This window comes from Podarcis liolepis (genome assembly GCF_965112155.1).
Source record: "Podarcis liolepis genome assembly, chromosome: 12".
Taxonomy (NCBI): domain Eukaryota; kingdom Metazoa; phylum Chordata; class Lepidosauria; order Squamata; family Lacertidae; genus Podarcis; species Podarcis liolepis.
In genome coordinates, this window is record NC_139563.1 from 44213143 (window position 1) to 44238073 (window position 24931).

Sequence of the window (24931 nt, forward strand, 5' to 3'; positions counted from 1 at the left end):
GGAGCCTTATATTGCGTTTATACATATGCTGAAGCTATGGAGCTAACAACCTAACCATTTGCAGTACTTAGGACCTTTCTTTTAAATTCTTCTCACTGCAATAATATCTTAAGAAACACTATCTCCTGAAAAGCCAAACACAAAACCCCCCGCTAAGTAACATTTTCCTCCCAAAGCAACAGCTGTAAGTTTTCATTACGCTGAACTATTGATTAAAGTGACTTTCAGGTTACGAACTTAAAACGCTGAACAAAAAAACCCCCCAAAATAATTTCTCCTGCAGCCAATGGAACAGCCTCATAAATCCCACTAAACTGGATTCTTTTGGCTCTGATGAGACTTTAAATAGGTTTTTAGCTTAACATTGGGGGGGAAAGGAGGAGTACTTCTCAGAAATTGTCTTTTCACTTTGCCATGAGACTCTGGAGCTAGCTGAAATGATTGCCAAACGCATTTTCAGTGGGAAATATTTTTTTAATGCTTCAATGATATTGACATGCATTCGGGCAGAAGGAACGGAAGGGGAGACATCCCGTGCATTAAACGGGCTTCCCCACCCCTCTTCTTTCCTTCTCTCCACACTTCATTCTGGATAATTTAAATGTGAATTTAAAACTATAATCTTCCATGAATGTCAGGCTAAAATAAAATCATACTTGCTGCAGTCCAGTGATTTCTTCTGAGGAAAGGTAGCTTCACCGGCAGCTTTATTCAAACAGACAGAAGGATTCGTAGAGAGAATGACACATTGCCTTTGAAAAGCACCTAGAATTTTCAACTGGTGCAGAGTATAATGGCCCAGTTATTAACAGGGGCTGATTACCACAGCCAGCGCCTAGTGAATGTTTTCACAGATTGAACAATTTGCTTCTGGACCCAATAATAATAATAATAATTTATTATTTATACCCCGCCCATCTGGCTGAGTTTCCCCAGCCACTCTGGGCGGCTCCCAATCAGTGTTAAAAACAGTACAGCGTTACATATTAAAAACTTCCCTGAACAGGGCTGCCTTAAGATGTCTTCTGAATGTCAGGTAATTATTTATCTCTTTGTCATCTGATGGGAGGGCGTTCCACAGGGCGGGCACCACTACCGAGAAGGCCCTCTGGTTCCCTGTAGCCTCACTTCTCGCAATGAGGGAACCGCCAGAAGGCCCTCGGCGGACCCAAACCAAAGTGCTCATGCCATACCCTCCAACATTTCTCTGAGGAAAATAGGGACATTCCGTTCCATAATTGTAATTTTACTATTTATAAACACACCCACCCCATGTCTTCCTGGGTTGCCCCAGCCACTCTGGGCAGCTTCCAACATATATAAAAACATTATAAAACTTTAAACATTAAAAAAAACCCTTCCCTATACAGCGGTACCTTGGTTTAAGAACAGCTTAGTTTATGAACAACTTGGATTAAGAACACTGCAAACCCGGAAGTAGGTGTTTTGGTTTGTGAACTTTGCCTTGGAATAAGAACATGTTTCGCTTCCTGTTGAGTGTGTTCCATTTGTAAATTGAGTCCCCTGCTGCTATGTGAAAACACACCTTGGTTTCAGAACGCTTTAGTTTAAGAACGGACTTCCGTAACAGATTAAGTTCGCAAACCAAGGTACAACTGTACAGGGTTGCCTTCAGACAGCTCGGAAGTTGGATAACTCCATACCCTCCAACATTTCTCCAGTGAAAATAGGGACATCCTAAAGAAAAGCAGGACATTCTCCAAGTCAGGGACGTCCCTGGAAAATAGGGACACTTGGAGGGTCTGTCATGTTCACCACTAAAGCTAAGTGGCTGACCAGGATCTGGATATAAAAAAACCCAACTTCTTTCAGAGGGATCATTCTACCAATTCAGATTCTCTTCAGAAATCCTCCCCTGGATGTCCATGTCTTCAAAAGTTGGAGGTGATTCAAGAAGGCCTTTTCAGTGGTGGCACCCAAATTCACTTGGCACCACCACTGTTGTCCTTTAGGTGCCTGTCAAAGTCTATGCTATTCTCAGATGCTTTTAATAGTGCTGGAGCTATTTATATTTTCTCAGCTCGCTTCACTGGCTCCTGCAAATTGCTTCTTACCTGTTCTATTTATTGTGGCTTATTATAATTTGTGTTTTTTTTTACTGCAAGCTGCCTTGAGGCTCTTTTGGGAAAGGAGGGGGTACACATACCTTAAAGAAAAGAAAAGAAAATGCTGTTCCTCCATTGAAGTGAATGAGAAAGCAGGGAGCTCTGTGTGCGCATTGCAACAAATGAAGAACTCTGGAACCATGTTAGGGAGCAACCCTAACCCATCACAACACGGACAGAATACCCCATCATGAAGATACACACAACAGTTCTTTTCTACCCAATCCCACAACAAAAAATGGTAATGACACTACAGCCTTTGTGGGGTGAGGATGGGGGAGGGTTAGATAGCTATTACAACCATCAAGGCCAATCAATATGAAAACGATAGGATCAAAATAAAAACTACCATATTTTTCGCCCTATAGGACGCACCAGACCACAAGACACACCTAGTTTTTGGAGGAGGAAAACAAGAAAAAAATTATTCTGAATCTCACAGGCCAGAACAGCAAGAGGGATCGCTGCGCAGTGAAAGCAGCAATCCCTCTTGCTGTTCTGGCTTCTGGGATAGCTGCACAGCCTGCATTCGCTCCATAAGACGCAGACACATTTCCCCTTACTTTTCAGGAGGGAAAAAGTGAGTCTTATAGAGCAAAAAATACGTTATTTCAAGCTGCAGTTTGCTTCTTTTACTATTTTAAAGCCTCTATTTCTGCCAGACCAAGATTGTGCGTATCATACTAATTCTGTTTCTACCGTTTTGCAACTTTAAAAAATATTATTTGGCACATAAAAGTACCTGAGGGGGAAAAAAAACCCTCACAAAATTTGCATTTATAGGAAAACCTGTTGAACAAATTATACACCATAAAAAATTTTGTTTTCATGGGGCAAGGTCTCCATAACTGGACCGTGTGTCCATCTTGCATTTTCTCTAATGTATGAAGAGGAAGTTACATACGGGAACCTGCCCTTGAGACTATCATGAGCTGAGGAACCGAAAATATGTTTCCCATTTTTTTGCATCTATGGATCTCCTTCCAAACATTATGAATCTGTTCCGTGAATACCATGTGAAAACACAGGCACCAATCTTTTTCTGCAATCTGTGAAGCACTGCACAGCAAAGCAGAATAGATATGACGCCTCCCACACCAAACACTGTTATCGAATGGAACTCAGCAGAGACACTTGCAAACATGAAATGAGATAAGAGAACATTTCAAATGCTTATAGTCTTCACTTCGATGAAATGAAACCATATTGAGCACAGATAGACGCATCCGCAAGGATAGTTTTTAAAAGAAGAGTGCAAGACGAGAAGCTATAGCCAAGTACTGTTTTCACTTTAAAATCAAAGGAGATTTTATCATCAATAATCCATTTAAACAATGAAGGGAATGCTGTTTGCTTGTCAATAGTTGTTTTGCCCAGAAAATAGCAGCTGATCTTTTATTCATGAACAGATTTATTTTAATTCTATTCCACATTTCTCCTATCTGCCCAAACTGAATGAAATGTCTGATAAAATGCCATAGGCATTAAGCATATACTGTATCCTGAAGATACTACTGGCCTACTAAAGCTGGGGTGTTCCTTAATTTTGAGCACAATTATAGATATAATCTCAGTGAGAAGCATAATGAGAATGGCCCAGGTTTGCAGTGCAAGAGTTATTCTTTGATGCCATTTTGTGAGTTCCAGCGCTATTATTTTTTAAGCGATGAACTAAAATACCTGGGGATCACACTGCTGGTTCACGACTTACCGTGCAATCTGTGGCAAAGCAGACTGGACCTGAAACATTTGCAACACAAGAAGCTACCCTGTTTTAACTTTCATTCACGTTCATTCACCCTTTTTCCAGTCTAACAACGCCACCAAAAATTTAATTTATGATTTTTGTTGTTGTTTTGACCATCACAGCCTTTCAACCACCGCTAAAAAAGAAATATATGCATACTATACAAAATATACACCATTACAATGTAGTATCGCCCTATTTGTACAGATATATGTGTGTTGTATATATAATTGTATATACAGTGATATAAAAATACAAGCTGAGACAAATAAGCTTCCAAAATTCATTTCCGATCAGATCTTTACAGTCCATCATATTATCCTTAATGCACCTTCTCAATTTTTGAGCAGCAGCTGCCGCTGCAAACCTCGCGGCGTTGTGTTGCAAGATTCACATGCATGATCCGACGAAAGAGGCTGAGGAGGAGAGCCAGGACAGGCCACGATTTATCCCCCTGGGAGCGGGCCAGGGCGGCACTCATTGGCCGGCTGGGCCCACCCCACCCCCAGGACGCACCTGCCCGAAACCAGCCAGCATTAGTCAATCACCGGCCGGCAGCCATCCAGCTCAGCCATTCGCCAGATCACTACCGTGGTCCGTGCGCAACACTGCCCCCCATTGGAGCAGATTGCCATACACAAATGCACATCAGGTATGCCTTTCACAGGGCACACAGACTCTCTCTTGCTCTCTCACTCTCTCTCCCCCTCTCACCTCTTTCCTTGCCCGCTGGACTTGTTTCTCCAGTTCCTCAGGTATCATCTTACCTCTATGGGACACAGATTTAAAACTTTTCAGTTATGTAATAGGTTACTCGCTTTCAGCACTACTTCAGTATTTTAAAAGGATCATTAGACGGCTTCGACGGCTTCGGTCACCTTACCTTTCGTCACTTTTGACGAAGTAAACGTTTTGTGTGCCGATCCCCAAGAACGACGCTGCCTTCTTCACGGAATAATGGCACTGAGTAAGGGTAAAAATCAAACAATTAACGGCAGACATATCGCCAAATAATTTTCCTGAGGCACACTCGTTGCCGGTTTTGGGCAAAAATCAAGGCTTCACAAAACCAATGACAGCCACAGAATTGCAAAATAGGCGAGCATTATCCCCCCCTCTCAAAGTAGGGGAGGGGGGAATTCTGAGCTTTTTGAACCTTAAATTTAGTTAAGCACTGGACATAAACCTCTGGTTTCATGGCTCAAAGTAATTGCTCTACTGACTGAGCTATCTAGAAAAATTTAGGAGAGCTTATTTATTTTAGTAGAATGATAATAATAAAATAGGGAGGAATAAGAAACTGGAGCAAATTGTTATGTTATTTAAGGGTTAAATTAATATATTTGCCAACCACCCTGAAAACGCCTTAAATTGTTCCTTCGCATACAGCAGGTGAAACCAGGTGGTTAATTAATTCAGTTTTCTTCAAGAGAGTTCACACAAATGCAGTTAAGGAGGAACATAATTATGAAAAATACTGCACTTTTATGTGTGGGTATGAATATATTAAAGGTATCCAATCCCGTCACACTTTTTCTGATGAGATGGATCGCCCCACCTTTTTGACAGGGCTTATCCCCCCCCCCCATTTTTAACTAAATGCACAGAAGATATCATCAGCTACCACCAGCCAATCTTTTCTAACATGGCACATTCACAAAGGCTTTAGAATCCATTCACTCAGAGTGTTGTGTGAATAATAACATACATAGGTGGATAATTAATCTTCTGGTACATTGAATTACATCAATAATGAAATACGTGTGCAAAGCTACAACGTGGCACTCACTAGAGATTTGGGCTCTTAAGCAGCAAGGTTTCATTCGAATTGCAAGCGATTCTCACAAAACAGCTCCTTATTAGTAAGCTATGAGTCACTTATTAAGCTCAATCAAAGGGAGTGTGACATTGAATTACTAGAAAATGTCAAACCTCTCTGGGCTCAGAAAATAATAGATCAGCAAAATCTCCAAAGTGGGCAGGGGGGTGGGGGACAAAGGCAGCACAATGAATCACAGCTCTTGTTAGTATAGAAGTATGAGAAGATGACAATTAAGGGCCCACGATAATTTGGTCCCGACTTTGTTCTAATTTCAGTTAGCTCAAACAAACAATGGAGCTCTCAAGAGTACAGAAATAACGGAGAACTGTGGTTGGTCCAAAAGTGGGAGTTTTCAAGAGAGAAAGGTCATGCAACCTTTGGGACCTACGGGACCGCCTCTCCCAGTATGCCCCACGGAGAGCCTCAAGGTCCATAAATAGCAACACCCTAGTGCAGTGTTTCCCAACCTTTTTTGGGCAACGGCACACCTGTTTAATGAAAAAAAATCTCACGGCACACCACCATTACAGCCCCGTGACGTCACGAAAGTGAAAGTTTTTAATTTTTTCCCCTCCCCCTTGCCGGGGAACCTCCAAGCTTTGGGGGTGGGGGGGGGAAACCTCCAAGCTTTGGCAGGGGCAGGGAATGAGAGCCGCGAGGCGGGCGCTGCAGACGGAGGCGCTGCCCGCCGAGCTCGCAGCTCGCCCGTCAAAGCCTGCACGATCACCCGCCGCGGGGAGCCGGGGGTGGCGGCGCGGTTGCCGGGCAGCGGCGGGGGTGGTGGTGGCGGTGGCTGCTTGCCGCCCTCCTGGGCGGAGGCGGGCACGGTGGGCACCGGCACGGCCAAGGGCCCCTGCTTGGTGCCGTCGGATGTGGAAGCTCGCTCGCTCGCCGCCCCGCGTGTGCTCGCCGAGCGGCGATAGGATGTAGCGAGCGGCGATGGGGCTAGCCGGAGAAGAGAGGGCGAGCCCCCTCCCCTCCGGCCCTAAAAAGGGCAAGCCACGCCCCCTCCAGCCAGCCAGGAGGCGTGGCCGGATGGGATTCCCCTGCTCTCGCGGGGGGCTGAGATGGGATTCCCCAGTAGCGAGCGGCGATGGGATGTGGGAGCTCGCTCGCTCGCCGCCCCGCGTGTGCTCGCCGCCGCCGCCCCGCCTCTCACCGCCCGACTCACCCGCCTCCACGGAACACAAGGCAAAGTTCCACGGCACACTAGTGTGCCGCAGAACAGCGGTTGGGAAACACTGCCCTAGTGGTCCCGGGCCCTAAGGAAGTTAGATTAGCTTCAACCAGAGCCAGGGCCGTTTCAACACTGGCTCCGGCCTGGTGGAACGCTCTGCCTCATGAGACCAGGGCCCTGCAGGATCTGATTTCTTTCCGCAGGGCCTGTAAGACAGAGTTGTTCCACCTGGCCTTTGGCTTGGAGCCAATTTGATGCCCTCCCCCTTTCTTTTTTTCCTTTCTCCTCCTGTGATGAGGCTGCATTTTAATGTTTCAATATTTTAATTGTTGTATTTTAATCTTGTTTTTAAGTTGTATTCATTCAACTTGTTTTTATTATTGCTTGTTAGCCGCCCTGAGCCCGCGGGGCCTTAGCTGGGGAGGGCGGGGTATAAATAAAAAATATTATTATTATTATGTAGCCACATTACCACAACAACCAACCATGGCTTGTCATTACATCCATACCTGGTTAAAGTCCCCCCAAATTTACTCCCATGATTTACTAAGCAGACCAAAGTAGGCGGTTAATAGAAGTGTTTCAATGAAGTATTCAGTCTGGCATTTTCCTTACGTTTTGATCTGATGAAACTACCTGTACATATGAGGTGGGAAAAGGTTGTTCTCTCATTGAATGGAAATAAGCTGGGTAGCTGACAGCAGCCCCTATCTGTTCCTGGGACAAAATGTCCCTGAGAATGAGGCAATGCCATAGTGTTTGCCGAGGGCATCCTTGATGGCAAAAGGCGGCTGCCCCCATAATATAGCATTGTTCATCCCAGTGACAAAACAAACCCTTGACCACCTCTTACTTGAAAGGTAAAGGATTCAACCTCCTTCCCACCCACAAATTCTTAGAGTGCACCTTCCCTGCAAAAAGACATTGACTATCCCAGACACGCTTCTACACAAGATAAATGGTCCTACAAAAGTGGGGGAAACATTTCGTCCAGTTTTTAAATTGTTTTGCCATGGGGGGAGGAAAATGCAGATTACTGCAAATTGCTGTTAAAATACAATCACTGAAGAACACAACACTCCATTTACATCAGCTTGAAATAATAAATTCCAAACAATGCATTTCAATTTGTTCCTGGACTAGATTATTCCCTCTTGACAAACCATTAAGAACAGGCTTTTTTTTGTCACTTTTAGGGAGATGTGATTTGTCATTATCAGTTGAGTAGCGTGTAATAATCAAGCAAAGAAAGCCCCTTGAAGTAAAAAACAGATGTTTTTGTTGTGCCGTTGTTATTTTTTATTTTAACTGAGAAATGAGCGTGGAACCGTTCTGCTGTAATTTAAAACAGTATCTCTCTACTCCCAACACTGGAGCGGAGGGTGAAAATAAATGAATGTTTCGTCTCTTAACTCACTGTAGGAAAGCTATCTCCAAGGGAGAGGAATACAGCTAGGAACAGAAAGACTGCAAGTAAGCAGACAGGTGCGTGTCCCCCACCCACAATGTAAATAAAGTCTATCAATAGGCTTCTCACTGTGGGCAAAACTTGTAGGGAGCAAGAGTGCAGAGCAAGTGAAGTGGTGCTGAAACAGCATATTGCCTACTACATGAGCTTAGAAAAGAGCAGAAGAGAAACAGTTCTGGAAGGATTTCCAATGAGACTTCTTACAATTATATATATATATTTTTTGCTAACTGGGGTATGTACACACTTCCATTTCCTCTGCATCCAGTGTGATCCCACCAAGTGCCGGATTTACATATAAGCTAAACAAGCTATAGCTTAGGGCCCCACTCTCTTGGGCCCCCCCACAAAAAATTAAAGGGAAATAAACCTGGGTGTACATTTCCAAAATAAAAAATAAAAAACCAAATGAAATAAAACCTACATACAGCAACAGTGTTTGGTGTTGTGTAGGCTCCTACAATGGTACCTCGGGTTACATACGCTTCAGGTTACATTCGCTTCAGGTTACAGACTCCGCTAACCCAGAAATAGTGCTTCAGGTTAAGAACTTTGCTTCAGGATGAGAACAGAAAATGTGCTCCGGCGGCACGGCGGCAGCAGGAGGCCCCATTAGCTAAAGTGGTGCTTCAGGTTAAGAACAGTTTCAGGTTAAGTACAGACCCCCGGAACGAATTAAGTACTTAACCTGTGGTACCACTGTATAGTTAAAGCTATGGTTTTCCCAGTAGTGATTTATGGAAGTGAGAGCTGGACCATAAAGAAGGCTGATCGCCGAAGAATTGATGCTTTTGAATTCTGGTGCTGGAGGAGACTCTTGAGAGTCCCATGGACTGCGAGGAGATCAAACCTCTCTATTCTGAAGGAAATCAGTCCTGAGTGCTCACTGGAAGGACAGATCGTGAAGCTGAGGCTCCAATACTTTGGCCACCTCATGAGAAGAGAAGACTCCCTGGAAAAGACCCTGATGTTGGGAAAGATGGAGATCACAAGGAGAAGGGGACGACAGAGGACGAGATGGTTGGACAGTGTTCTCAAAGCTATCAGCATGAGTCTGACCAAACTGCGGGAGGCAGTGGAAGACAGGAGTGCCTGGCGTGCTCTGGTCCATGGGGTCACGAAGAGTCGGACACGACTAAACGACTAAACAACAACAACAGGCTCCTATGATGTAAGTAATGGGCCCCGCCTGCTATATAAAGGGCCCCATTACCTTCAATAGCTTAGGGCCTCATCAAACCTAAATCCGGCCCTGATCCCACCAACACAATCCATATCAATGCTGCCATTTCTTATGAAATGCTGCGTTTCCACGCATTTCCCCCTCAATTAACTTTCCATCCAAATTGAGAACCGAGCTGTGTTTTAACCGGGTAATGTGTGAACAGCCTCAGAGATTCAGAAGCGGACAGAACCAGTTTAAGCCTGGATCCTAGACCAGCACTGATTCTCTATGCTATTGGTAAGCCTTTTATGCTTGCTATAGCAAATACATTTTCTCGAACAGGGCCGGATTTAGGTTTGATGAGGCCCTAAGCTCCTGAAGGTAATGGGGCCCTTTATATGTCTAGCTGACCTTTGTCAACAACAAATTGTCGCTGTTTTTTGTGTTGAATATATGCTATATGGTCATTTATGGACCTAATAGGTATCTAAAGCCATTTGCACATGTTGCCATGCAACTAGTCCATGCAAAATGTAGGCACCCTATATATAGAAATGAGCAAACCAGTGATGTTTTAGGGAGCAGGCTAGCAGGCGGGGCCCATGACATCATAGGAGCCTACACAACACAAAAATTTGTTGCTGTATGTAGGTTTTATTTTATTTGTTTTTTATCTTATATTTTGGAAATGTACATCCAGGTTTTTTTCCCTTTATTTTTTTTTTGGGGGGGGGGCAAGAGAGTGGGGCCCTAAGCTATAGCTTGCTTGGCTTATACGTAAATCCAGCATAATGTACTGTTTGAAAAAAAGGAGGAAGGTTGCTTACCTCTTCTGACGTAAATACCACCAGTCGAGGCATCCCTGAAAGGCCCCTTTCCTTTATGTCAGGGCAGTATCTGTATCTTGCTAAGTTCATCGCATACATATTAGAAACAGAGCCACCTTTAAAAAAGGAAAAGGAAAAGATTCATACAACACTCATACTCATTAATACTTCGCATTTCCAATTTATAAGCACTGAGGTGCCCAATGTTCAGGCGTGGACATTTGCCATGTCAGCGAAGGGTTACCAGCAAAAATTAGCCACATCAAGGTACAACTTTCTGAATGTTTAACAGGATTTATATACCACATAATGATTAAAAAAAACCTCTAAGCTGCTCACATGAAACCATATGAAATATGCATTTAAATTATCAATAAAATCAGGTGTTAAAACAAGTTGACCTAATTTTTGTAAGGTAAATAAAATCTGAAGTTTTAAAAATATATACACAGTAATACATTTAAAAGATGAAAGCTTTTAACAGTGTGTGAAAAAAAAGTTTAAAAACATTTTGAAATTAAAATAAATATATCTGGGCTTTTGGTTACCATGAGGTTCCAATGGTAACCTTGTCAAAAATGCTTTCAAGGAGATGAGTGAATAATAATAACAACAAACAACAACAACAACAACAACAACAACAACAACAACAATAATAATTTTATTATTATTATTTGTACCCCACACATCTGACTGGGTTGCCCCAGTCAGCTTCCAGCATATACTAAAACTTCCCTATACAGGGCTGCTTTCAAATGTCTTCTAAAGGTTGTATAGTTGCTTATCTCCTTGTCATCTGATGGGAGAGCATTCCACAGGGTGGGCGCCACTACCGAGAAGGCCCTGTAACCTCACTTGCCTGGTTCCCTGTAACCTCACTTCTCGCAGTGAGGATCATATTTGGAAGATCATTTGAACATTGGTAGCACATTTGAACCTCAGAGTACGCAAAAATGGTATGGATCTGGCCTCATATTTCACTGCTGTTCACACAGCAGGAGGAAGCACCTATGTAACATATGAACTATGTAACATAAATTGCTTCTATCCCTCTGTAAAAACCAGGCTGCCCAAGCAGGGGAATGTACTTGCCTAAAGCAAGGCAACTCCTGTATGGACATTGCCTAAGAACCACTCGTGACCTAACGAAGGCTTTACTCCAATACACAGCACTGGCAAAAGCAGTAAAATATAACTTTAAATTAAATTAAATTGCATGCAAGAAGAAAAGGGGGGGGGATACTTTCTTACCTGGATTAAATATACCGTCACCTTCTTCCCACCCAATGAATTCAATCATTTTCTTTAGGACTGCTTCTTCCACTAACAAAAACACTGGGGACACTTCATAGGTATATCTAAATATACATAAACGTGACATAAAAGGCAACTGTGTGAACAATGCTTTGGCAAAATGTGTTGAAGAAAATTGAATGAAAAGGTAGTGAGGTAGAGAACATGAATAGCTGAACAAAGAAGAATACGAGCTAAATGATGGATCCCTTCCTTGAGTGCAGTCAGTATTCCAGGGTACCAGGGATAACAGCAATCAAGACCACGTGAGGTTTTATAGTGGACGCAGGTGGCGCTGTGGATTAAACCACAGAGCCTAGGACTTGCCGATCAGAAGGTCGGCAGTTCGAATCCCCGCGACAGGGTGAGCTCCCATTGCTCGGTCCCTGCTCCTGCCAACCTAGCAGTTTGAACACATGTCAAAGTGCAAGTAGATAAATAGGTACTGCTCTGGCGGGAAGGTAAACGGTGTTTCCTTGTGCTGCTCTGGTTCTGCACCAGAAGCGGTTTGGTCATGCTGGCCACATGACCCAGAAAGTTGTCTGTGAACAAACGCCGGCTCCCTTGGTTAGAAAGTGAGATGAGCGCTGCACCCCAGTCACATTTGGCTGGACTTAATCTTCCAGGGGTCCTTTCCCTTTCCCATCCATAGCCTTAATAATAATAATAATAATAATAATAATAATAATAATAATAATAATAATAATTTATTTATACCCCACCCATCTGGCTGAGTTTCCCCTGCCACTCTGGGCGGGTTCCAATAGAGGGTTAAAAACAATACAGCATTAAATATTAAAAACTTCCCTAAACAGGGCTGCCAGCTAGACTGGTGACTGGGAGTGGCCGCCGGGACCACATAACACCGGTTCTAAGAGATCTGCATTGGCTCCCAGTACGTTTCCGAGCACGATTCAAAGTGTTGGTGCTGACCTTTAAAGCCCTAAACGGCCTCGGTCCTGTATACCTGAAGGAGCATCTCCACCCCCATCGTTCAGCCCGGACACTGAGATCCAGCGCCGAGGGCCTTCTGGCGGTTCCCTCACTGAGAGAGGTGAGGCTACAGGGAACCAGACAAAGGGCCTTCTCGGTAGTGGCGCCCGCCCTGTGGAACGCCCTCCCATCAGATGTCAAAGAGATAAATAATTACCTGACATTCAGAAGACATCTTAAGGCAGCCCTGTTCAGGGAAGTTTTTAATATGTAACGCTGTACTGTTTTTAACACTGATTGGGAGCCGCCCAGAGTCTTGGGGAAACTCAGCCAGATGGGCGGGGTATAAATAATAAATTATTATTATTATATTATTATTGCCATCGGAGGCAGCATAATACCAATTGTTTGGGAACATGAAAAAGACACTGATATTCCTTGTGAGCGTAGGGTTGGATCCTGTGCAAACAGAGTGTTGGACTAGTGTTTGGTCTGATCTAACATGGGTCTTCTAACATTCTTAAGCCAAGAGTTTCCTCTACTTCTTCACTTGAGTGTCTATACTGAACTTACAATATGACAAAATAAGCTTTAACTCATCCGACATCTGAAAAACCCCACCCCACCATCAATGCTATTAATGCACATGGAAATCTGCAGGAAATAAGAATTTGTTGCACTGAAACAGCATGGCAGACCCAGCAGATCAATTAAAAATAAAAAGCACTTACACACTCGGGTTTAATGCTTCAGTAATGAAACGCGCTGCTAAAGAGTAATAATCAATACCAGCGTACAACTGATTAAAAAATCTTGGGTGATCTGTAAATTAAAAAGACATAAATCTGGTTAGCGTAAGTGGTGCAGGAAAACCAATGCGCAAGCCCTCCGCTCCGTTTCAGCTAGAGATGATGCTCAGCCCTTCCTGATAAATATCAGAGGGCAGAGGATGTTCGTATCACTTGCTTGAAAAGGGAGGATTTTTAAGTCCCACAAGTACCTGCAGGAAGAGATACACTGTGTATCCCTTGCAGCCTCTTCTGAACAGATAGAAGCTCTGCGCTGACTGTTAATCCTCCCCCCCCCCCCCGGCTCCAGGCTTTTTCCTTTGCCTGAGAGATAGACCGTCAGGGAGGGACAAAGTTAGCGCACAGGACCACTGCGAAGCTGAATTTGAGCCGGCCCTCTTCAAAGCACACCTGCTTATTGATACACCTGTGTCCCCTTAAAATTGGGTCTGATCTATTTGATGAGGTGGAGCGCCTCTCCAAATGAAAGAATAACCCCAACTCTACTTCTAACTACAGAAGTAGAGAGATCTCTAAATTGAAACTGGGTGGCATAAAGACAAAAAGATAGTTTCTTGTTTTAGTATTTTTTAGGGGGTGGGGGGTTGTCTCCGTTTCGTCGCTAAGAAGGTAAACCTCTACACACCTAATTGCAGGGATCCTGGGGAAAAATTGAGCATTTGAAATTTCTATTATCTGCCCTCACTTTCTATATACAATGAGGACAAGTTTACCCAATAGGAATAGTGGATATATAGAGCACATAGGGCTTAAAAAACCTGCATGGAAAATTATGGCGACTTAGTGAAGACCTTCCTCTTTTAACAAACCTTTGAAGGAGTGGTCTTCCCTAGTCTCCATCTGTACTAGAATTGTTTTTACATGTTTTAATTGTTTCATCACTTGAGAGGAAGGGTGGGATATAAATTTTAATATTATATTGTTGTTGCAGTTTTATCACTGATGTTTATGCTCTTCACAGCAAGTGTATTTTTTTCTTAACATAAGGTAAAGGTACCCCTGCCCATACGGGCCAGTCGTGACCGACTCTAGGGTTGCGCGCTCATCTCGCTCAAGAGGCCGTGAGCCGGTGCCGTCCGAAGACACTTCCGGGTCACGTGACCAGCGTGACAAAGCTGCAGCTGGCAAGCCAGCACCAGCGCCGCACAGGAAACGCCGTTTACCTTCCCGCTATAAAGCGGTACCTATTTATCTACTTGCAGTTTGGCGTGCTTTCGAACTGCTAGGTGGGCAGGAGCTGGGACCAAACGACGGGAGCTCACCCCGCCGCAGGGATTCGAACCGCCAACCTTACGATCAGCAAGTCCTAGGCACTGAGGTTTTACCCACAGCGCCACCCGCGTCCCTGTTTTCTTAACGTAGGCAGTATATAATTTCTTGCAAATAAATATATTATTACACTGCCCATAATTGGGGGGGGGGATTCTCCAAAAGTTTCAGAAAGGTATTTTCTCCCTTTATCTATACTTTTAAACTTATGCTGTCCCCTTTAAGAGACACACAAGAGGCTCTGTTAAAAGACAAATAATTAAAAGCTTATCAGAGTTTGTTATCTTACGTGGGAATAGTTCAAGCTGCATAAGCAATAGGTAAACAGCATCAATAATGAAAAAGAGCATATTAAAGCTATCTAGCATTCTGTGATAAAAAGAGTTAGAATTAGATCCATCATATGGGATGTTAGAACATTAATGCACACTTGGGAATTTTACCTCTGGAGCTTTCGTAAGTATTGATTAGCTACAACCAGTGCTTTTTTCTTCTTCTAGAAAAATAGGTGCTAGCATTCACCATGAAGTTGTTATAGTAAGTGCCACACTTTTTAACAACAACAAAAAGAGGTGCCGGTTCTGCGTACCCTTAAGTGCGCCCTGAAATAAAGAACTGGCTGGAAGTCCTAGAAGACCTGTTCCCTGAATTGCCGGTCTTTTTCCACCTGGCCTGGGAAGGAGGGGCCTGGATTGACTCCAGATACAAAATCAATCAGTACTTGATTCTCTTGCTAATTATGCTGTTTTAAATGTGCATTTTATATCCCTTTAGTAATGTTTTCTTTTGAAATGCTTAAGATAAAATTTTTGTTATCTTTGCTGCACTATATGTGCATTCTGTAGTTGACCTCTTTTGTAATGTATTATCTTTAAGATAATATTTTAGTTTCCATTTAGTTATGTTGCTTTGAAAGTATACTTTATATTTGGCTTTCTTCAGTAATGTTTAATTCTGGATAGTTTTAACGTAGGTTGTAAACGACCTTGAGATTCACGCCCCTCTTAAAAAATATAAAGCGATATAGAAATGAAATTAATAATAATAGCAATAGATTAACATTTACTGTGGGATCTGTCTGCACATTTATTTTCCTCCCACACCCCTACATAATAAAAGCTTTAGAAGAAGCCGTAATATTCATTTGTTCATAAAGTTAGGTTTAAACTTAATTATACCATGATTTTCATTTTACAGGAATGTTGTCCAATATATTCCTTACCAATAAGTCTTGACATCTTGAGAAAAAAATATCCTCAGTCTGTGCTATGATATTATACAATATGAACCAGGGTCATCATGTACTGATTTTTTCTGCCACAACAGCTGACCGCCAATTGCATAATGGCAGGGAAATTCATTTCATGATGTTCCCAATTCATACAGTAAGTGCAGAATGACATTAAGGCAAGACATAGAAAACTCACCCACAGATGTCAGTTTTCAGGAACTGCCCCAGAGCAACAGTAAAATAAACTCTTACAGACTTAGGTTCCTGGCTTCATAAACCACAGTTTATGGAGTCAAGAACGAATACTTGAACCATGCCCTTCTTCCTGTTTTCCATTTCCACACCAACTTCAGCATTAGGATGTTGCTTTGTTTAAACCAGAAAACTCTGGTTTAATGTTGGTTAACCAACCAGAATATTACGCCGCAGGGGTGAGCATCAGGAAGTGATGGACAAGCGCACAGCCCTGATGCTCAATCACAGCTTCATAAACCATGGCTTATGAAGCTGGTGTCGTACATCCAAAATGGGCCTTACGGGTCTTTCTGGTTTGACATAGCAGAAAATGAAGAATCTGTCAAACTGTCACCTTGTTTGTCAGGCAGCAAAAGCAAGAACAGCCTGACATTCCGAAAACCTATTTCAAAGAGCATCATAGTATTTAATGGAATAAAAACAGCAGATAATAGACATAGGATCCGTACTGGTTTTGACACTGAAACGTATAATATCCTGGCAAAACTGCAGGAGTCTCTGATGGGTCTCTCCGGTGTCTTTCAATTCCAAATCAAGCAACGATTTCAGCTTTTCAGGAGGGTGCCACTCACACACCTAATTTGGGGAAAATATCGGGTTAGTGGAAAGAAACTTGCCAAGGACACAGCATTCATATATTATCTCCCACTACAGACCCTCAGTTAAATACACAAATGTAAATAACTGAAAATAAGTCTTTAAAGAAGAACTGTGCCAATTTTTAATCACATACAGTCATACCTTGGAAGTCCAATGGAATCCATTACGGAAGTCCTTTCGATTTCCAAAACTTTCGGAAACCAAAGCACGGCTTCTGATTGGCTGCAGGAAGCTCCTGCAGCCAATCAGAAGCCACGGAAGCCCCATCGGACGTTCGGCTTCCAAAAATAGTTCGCAAACCGGAACAGTCACTTCTAGGTTTGCGGTATTCGAGAGTCAAACCATTCGAGAACTAAGCTGTTCGAAAACCAAGGTACGGCCGTACTAGGAAAAAACTGGCTTCGCGTTTAGGATAATGGCATGTGAGGGATGAGGAAAGTGACAGTTTATTGTGAATTATGTACTGAAAAGTATTACATTTGAGATCACTACCTTTTCTGTTACATCTGCAGCTTTCTTTATCACTTCCTCCATTATGATCTTGCTGGCCTCTTCCACAAATTTCTCTCCTGCTTTTGCATCTGCCACTGGGCCGTTTAAAATAACACCATCCACTAAGATTGCGTTCTTCTTTCTCTGCAGTGCTTCCCGCTGGTTATTCATTTTAGCTGTGAATTAGTAAGATAAAATGGGAAAAAACAGTGACAATTGCATCATGCACTGAATTAAACTATATATAAGACTGTCACAACTATAATTGCAAAATGGCAGGCAAAGCTCTGTGAGAAAGATGACAGGCTTATAAGTATTTGCTGATCCTTTTTTATATACCATATTTTCCAGTGTATTGGATGCCCTCATGTATACGACGCCCATTTTTGAGGACTCCAAATTAAGAAAATGTGGGGAAATTGCCCTGACTTGTTGAAATGGGGTGGGGGGGGAGGATTGCCCAGAGGCTAACAGCCCCACGTGTCTAACAGGCTGCCTATCAGCTGTTCCCTTGCCGGCAATCGCTGAGCTGGGGGGGGGGCAGAGTTGAGCTTTTTTGGGTGGGAGAGTGAAGCTTTTTGAAAATTACTTTTAGCACACTATTGGGGTGTGTGGAGCGTTGTGATCAATAAAATGTGTGTGTTACTCATGTGAACATCCAAGTATGCAAAACATCTGGATTTTTCTCATCCTCTTCGGCAGCAGAGCATGAAAAAGGATGTGTGTGCATGTGTCCTTGTGCATGTGCATGCATATATACAAAAATAGTGCATACATGCAGAGGCAGAGAGAGAGAGTGAAAGAGACTGATTGTGCACTGTAAAATAAAAAATTAAGAAAGAGTACCGTCTGGTGTTTCACAATAAAAATAGAGCAATAACTCACAAAAAGGGGATGGGTGCTTGGTGCTAAACAAACTGTCCCTCCATACAGAAGACCAAATTTCATTCGCTTAGTCAGATGGGTACATGAATTGCAAACTGATGCAAGAGAGGCTCAGCAAACAGGATCAGATCAGTCATTTGATCAGCACACCCTGGCCTCTGCCATCAGCCAGGGGACCAATAGTCACCGGGCAGCTGTACTCCCTGCCTCCCAGTGAGAGCATCATGGCAAGCGGGAGACCAACCTGGTCCCATCCATCAGCCAAAAAGCTGGCTCCTCCCTGCGTGAAAGGACACTAGCTTCCAGGGGACCCTGCGGCTGGCAGAAGCAAGGGGAAATGGCTCTCTGCTGAGAGACCATGGCACCAGTTGACAGACGGGAAATCAAGGAAAATCAGGCTGGCTCAAACTGGGCATTAAGTGCTTTCAGCTCAACACTTTGTTCTGGCTTTAAAGAGCTGGTTTCCCACCGCTACCTGTTACTCCCCTTTCCTTGTGTGTCTTGTCATTTTTTTTAGTTTGTAAGCCTGGTGGCAGAATTCTCTCTCTTTGTCTCTCTCTCTATTAATACGAGCTGCTTTGAGAAACAGCAATTGTCTGCAAAGAGGGGTAAAAATATAGTAAGTAAATAATTGAATGCAGTGGTATTAGAACTATGCATATTTAGAGCATCAACATCTCTTAAAATATCACTATCCTTCATTACTTATTCATGGTAACTGCCAAGAGAAACAGACAGCGCTTCAGAATAGATCTCCTGTTGTACCAATTAAATTTTAAAGACGAACCACAATGATTTTAAGCTGAATGCCCTACAAGGAATATTGGTTTGTTGCCATCGTACCGTGCATTGTGTTCAAAAGCTTATATCATTATTTATGAATGGCAGGGAATTCACTTCTCATGCTGATTTCGTATAGTCGCCACTCTGTGAATTCACACTATTAAAATAATGGTCAGTCTCAAGATGAAACAAATACATTTCTCCACAGTAAATCTATTTTGTGTATTTGTCAAGCTACAAAAAAGAAAGTTTTGTCGACGGCAGTGTAGCTCCCAGCATGCAGCGCTCTGAAGTTTTCTAACGTGGTCAGAAATTTGCAATGCAGAAAAATTAAGATTCCATTTGCACAGAAATAGCAGATGAAATACTTCTTTTTCCAGACTACATTGCTTTACTGGTGAGAAATTACCGTATTTTTTGCACCATAACACTCACTTTTTTCCTCCTAGAAAGTAAGGGGATATATCTGTGCGTGTTATGGAGCGAATGCCTGCGGGTGGCAGGGGGGATCTGCTGCAGTCGTGAGCAGGGGATCCATGGTTCCCTTTCCTTCCCTCCTCTGTGGTTACAAAGCATGGATCCACATGGATCCTCAGGATTTTTGCATTGGGCTACTCCAAACTCACTGTCAGATCACATGTCTGTGGCCACAGCATGAACCACAAAAATCATATATCCACTATTTCGTTTAGAATATTTTTTTTTCTTGTTTTCCTCCTCTAAAAACTACGTGCGTGTTATGGTCTGGTGCGTGTTATAGAGCGAAAAATGCGGTATGTGTCTGAATTGTTGTTGACACCTGTCTGTCTCGAGAGACAATGGAGTGTGCCTCCAGGGGTAAAGTCAAACTACTGTGTTAGCAGCACAGAAGGGACCTCCCTGCGGCATAAGCCTGAGCAGGGTCCTAGCCCAGATGTCAAGACCCAGCCTTGCCTGTGTGGTCCAAAGGTAAGCAGAGAAAGATGTTTGGCATCAGCTGGCTGCAGGAGCTACCGGAAGGAGGCTCACAGGGCGCCATTCAACCATTTTAGGGACCCTTCTCCCAAAGATATTCCTACAAGGCCACAGAGGCTTAGGATCAGAGTTTTTCTTCTCCCAGATAGACCACCTTCCCAGGTTGACATGCCCCATCTAAATGTGTCTGAATGCCAGGGGCGTAGTGTCTGGGGTGGCAGGGAGGGCCAGGGCTCCAGGCACACAATTTTTGTGGGGGCATGAACCAGGTACCTCCACATAGGCGACCCCAGCCTGGCCCAGCCCAGTGCTCCTCTCCAGCTGCCAAGGGCCACATCAGCAAGGTGGGCTCCCTCCTACGTGGGTGGGCAGGCGGCTCAGTGCAGCCCCACTTTGCTCTGGGGGGAGTGGGGCCACTCCAGCAGCATCACGGTCCCAGGAAACCATGGCTAGGTTTACCCTGGCATGCATATTCAGATACAAACGCAACTTAGTCCACATTACCAGTCTAGATTTATAGGGTAGTGGTGGTTGTAAATCAGATTAAAATGGGATAATCTGGGAAGGAATTTTGGTTAAGAGTGTTATGTGGCTGCTGTGCAAAACTAAAACGTGCACGATCAGCAGCGATACCACAACAAACTGCAGTGCGGAAGTGCACACATTTAAAAAACAAGAATGTCTAAAATTACAAGCAACAGTAGAGGTTGTTTCGTCTCTTACATAACACGTGATAAAAGTCCTAAGAATAAATACTAGGTAATCCTCATGCATCCACTGTATAATGGAATTTCAATAAAATTGCAAACTCTCGATGCTAGAGAACTCACAAATTATGATACAAGAGCAGCTAAAAAAATGTTTAAAACAATTGCTTTGTTTAGCTGTTGCAACGGGATTTTAGAGACTTCCAAAACATGCAATGCAATACTAAACGTTTTTACTCAGAAGTAACCAACTAAAATTTCAGAGAGTACAGCCCCCCCCCATGAAAGTATACATGGAACTGCAGCATTTTAGCACAATTCTATGCATGTTTACTCTGAAGGAAGTCCAACTCTGTTCAATGGGGTATACTCCCCAGTAAATGTTAGATCCTATTCAGATGTGTGCAAATCATCTTTTTTTATTTATTTAAAATATTTATATAGCGCATTTCCACTGGAGAGCTTACAAGCCTACACAATTCAGATAACACACATCAAAACAAGTCAATCCTAACAAACAGCAGCAGCTACAAATGTAAGCTCTTGGTTACCTTTCAAATAAATCCATTTTAACTTCATTAACATCATAAGCAGCCACAATATAGAAAGAAGCCATAATACTGTGTTCCAAGAACCTGCATTTATCAATCCCTGTGGCATGTTTCCCCGACCTCAATCTACAAACTTCAGACTTATGTGACATCATTGCTTGCACAAGCAGATTATGCAACAGGTCAATGCTTGAACAAGCACACAGTGCAACATGAAAAAATATGCACAAGTGAAAAAATAAATTTTGGTATCACCGCTTTGGGGAGTCAATTTTTCAAACTGAGCTTCTGGAGCTCTGGAAATTTCTCAGGAGTTCTTCAATAAGAAATTAAATACAGTGGTACCTTGGTTCTCAAACGCCTTGGTACTCAAACAACTTGGAACCCAAACACTGCAAACCCGGAAGTAAGTGTTCCGGTTTGCAAACTTTTTTCAGAAGCCAAACGTGCTCCGTTTTGAGTGTTACACTTCCAATCTGAGTGCCAGACTTCTGTTTTGAGCGTTGTGCTGAGGACTGTCCGTTTTTGCTATTTATTTTGCGTTTCTGTGGCTCTTTTTTGTGCCTGTTTGAAACCCAGGTCAGCTACTGATTGATTGATTGATTGATTGATTGATTGATTGACTGATTGTGTGACTGCAGTACACTGTTTATTGCTTTCATTTTAAGGATCAATGGTCCCGTTAGAAAGTAAAATTCATGTTAAATTGCTGTTTTAGGAATTGTTTTTAAAAGCCTGGAATGGATTAATCCATTTTGCATTACTTTCTATGGGAAAGCGCACCTTGGTTTTGGAATGCTTTGGTTTTGGAACGGACTTCCGGAACGGATTAAGTTTGAGAACCAAGGTACCACTGTAATGGCAGTGTTTCTCCCTCAAGGCTGCCTGCCACCCCTGATCTTGCCCTGCAGTGTTTAGCATTGGAGAGAGGTTTTGCTGCATTCAATGCATTCTGAGTTCACAGTGGGCTGCGATGTGGCCTAAGAATCCTGGCCTGGCTGCTTGCATCTTGCAATTTTTGGGCTACTCAGGCATGCAACCTAAAACATTCCTCAGGACTTTTCTAACGGGCAAGAATTTTGTGGCAGATGCACTGAGATTCTTTGGCAGACAAACCAATATGGGAAGAGTTCCCTGAAAGCAGAAAAGCGGGGGACATAATACAAGGGAAACTGCCAGAGGCGAGCAGAAATCATAAGCAAAACAGGGAATGAGCCACTCTAGTTGTTTTAATATTCTCAGTTATTTAAGATATAATTTGAAAAATTAAAAACTGAACCGTGACTTCTTCTGACATTTTAATGGCCAAATATATTGCAGGAAGTTGCCTTATACCAAGACCCATATCTCTTTCCCAGCAACAGCCAGGGTGCTGTTATCTGGCTGCCACCCACAGGATAATTAATCATTTAGGCATAAAGCTTTTCTTCAGGAGAGGCCTGGAAGCCATTTGCTGCCGATTCCTGTTTTGGATTACTTTTAAATGAACTGCTGTAGTTTTCCATACTTTAGTGCTTGGTGTTCCCACACATAACCACTGACTTTTACCAAGACACAAATCCTACACACACACAAAGGGGGGAGGGGAATTAGCTTGAATTACTTAAAGCAGAAGAGAGAGAAAAATCTGGCACATAAAATACAGCTTGTCTAATAAGCATGAAAAATTGAGTTAATGTGCAACAACGATCCCAATGCATTAATGTGATAGCAATTTCGGAAGCTTAATTGACAAGATAGTTTAATGAAGTATAGGATGTTAATTTGTCATTCGTCGTAAGTTTTCCTTAATACCATCTCGCTAACATTTACTAGAAAAATGTAAAATGGAGGATTTCCCCCCATTATACACATTCTTGGTCCCCCCCCCCCACATACATTTCTTTGTCCACTGTTCAGCTGGTACAGTCATACCTTGGAAGTCGAACAGAATCTGTTACGGAAGTCCTTTCGACTTCCAAAACGTTCGGAAACCAAAGCGCAGCTTCTGATTGGCTGCGGGAAGCTCCCACAGCCAATCAGAAGCTGCAGAAGCTCCGTTCGGCATTCGAGTTCCAAAGAACGTTTGCAAACCGGAACAGCCACTTCCGGGTTTGTGGCGTTTAGGAGCCAAAACGTCCGAGTACCAAGGCGTTTGGGATCCAAGGTATGAGAGATGGACATCATTAGCTATACTTCCTAGGTATAAGAAGTATGCCTAAGTATACCTTAGGTAAGACCCATGTATAGTGAAGCCATGACAAACTCACGCTTGTTGGCAATGAAGCTCTGCTCAGAAAAGACCCACTCAAATTAACGAATGCAAGTTAGTCCATTAGTTTCAATGGGCCTAATTCTTGCATATGGCTAGCACTGGACACAACAACCCTGTTCTGTGGTCTTGACGTGCATTAAAAAAGCAAGAGATTTAGCAAGGTTCAGTTCAGCAGATCACAGTTCTGTAGCCCTGCGGCTAGAACCATGACTCCCTGCACACATTTCTCGTTTCTGGACATGCCACCTAATATCCTTGATTCTGGGTTCTCTAGTTCTCTGTAACAAAGACACATAAACCTATGGTAAAGTTCACGGCTCAAACTGGTTGCAGCACTCAAGGCTTTGTTCATGGTAGCAACTATTTGATGGAGGGAAGCCGTTCACTCTTGCCATGGGTGAACCTCACAGCCAAGTGGGGCCTGTTTTAAGACTTCCTGGAAATTGCAGCTAGTTCAAGATGCTGGTGCGGCCTGCTAACTAGAAACAAACATTGAGTGCTGCTTTTTAAAGCTTTGCCCTATATGCCTTGGGGCCAGTTATGCTGAAGGATAATTTGCCTTCATGTCAGCCTGCCTGTCTGTTAAGATCTTTTTTGAGGTCCACCTCCAGGTGTCCCCCAACATCTGAAGTGAGGTGGCAGATCATACCAGTGGTGGCCCACTTGTAAAATGATCTCCTTTGGCACGTACTTCGCCATATTTCTTTTCCCAGGCCATCAAATGCTTCTACTCATTCTGGTACTGGTGTTGTGCTGCTTCTGTTCATTATGTAAAGTTCTTTTTTGTATGTGTGTTTTAAAGCGTTCTGTTTTATTTACTATGTTGTTGTTTTTACTATGCTCACCTCTCCATCATTACTCGACGGAAGCGATTACGTGGCAAATTTAATGCACCTGTACAGCTGATCTAGTCCGAAGATAAACCCATAGTAAAATCCAGTAAGTTCCTTCAATGACTTATCCGGCACTGCGAGAAGTGAAGCTACAAGGAACCAGGCAGAGGGCCTTCTTGGTGGTGGCACCCGCCCTGTGTAACACCCTCCTATCAGATGTCAAAGAGATAAACAATTACACAACCTTTTGAAGACATCTAAAGGCAACCCAGTTTCAGGAAGTTTTTGATGTCTAGTTGTGACGCTGGAACTCACCCATAGTGGCTAGGGCAACGCAGTCAGATGGGATATAAATAAAATAATAACAACTATTATTGTTGTTGTTGTTGTTGTTAGGGATAAGAACAACATTTGTGGGATGGGTGTTTGTTTTTTAAAGCTCTCTGGAGGGTTATGCCCATTAATTTGCCCTTTTAGGAACAATAAATCTCTTTCCAAATTACACTTCTCTCCAAGAAGACACAGACTATGTCCCTGTTATGTCTGCATCTATATTTAGCTTATATAGAAAAGGTCACTTTTACAGACTGACCCATACTTGGAGCTCACACTTCAGGGCAAGCGTGAGCTTTCTGTGACAAAAGGCCCCTTGTCAGAGTCACTGGGCATTCAAGCATTTGTACTGAAATTAAATATGGGCACTGCTTGAGTAAGCACAGGGCCTGGATATCTTGCAGCACCGAGTTTCCA

At 43.1% G+C, this 24931-nt stretch overlaps 1 protein-coding gene across 5 annotated transcripts in view; it reads right to left on the bottom strand.

The window, feature by feature from the left end:
• The window catches only part of GADL1 (glutamate decarboxylase like 1), a 96803-nt gene that overhangs the window by 62066 nt on the left and 9806 nt on the right, over positions 1–24931 (bottom strand). For 3 of the 5 annotated variants that reach the window (XM_083468272.1, XM_083468273.1, XM_083468275.1), the window contains exons 2-8: positions 17215–17390; positions 16572–16698; positions 13290–13380; positions 11584–11690; positions 10333–10448; positions 4757–4836; positions 4588–4642 (exon numbers count right to left, since the gene is read on the bottom strand). In XM_083468272.1, coding sequence (XP_083324398.1) covers positions 4588–4642; positions 4757–4836; positions 10333–10448; positions 11584–11690; positions 13290–13380; positions 16572–16698; positions 17215–17390 — 752 coding nt within the window. Of the gene's footprint in view, positions 1–4587; positions 4643–4756; positions 4837–10332; positions 10449–11583; positions 11691–13289; positions 13381–16571; positions 16699–17214; positions 17391–18574; positions 18696–21094; positions 21138–24931 lie in introns of those variants that run through there. The other 2 variants (XM_083468271.1, XM_083468274.1) reach the window with 2 other exon arrangements.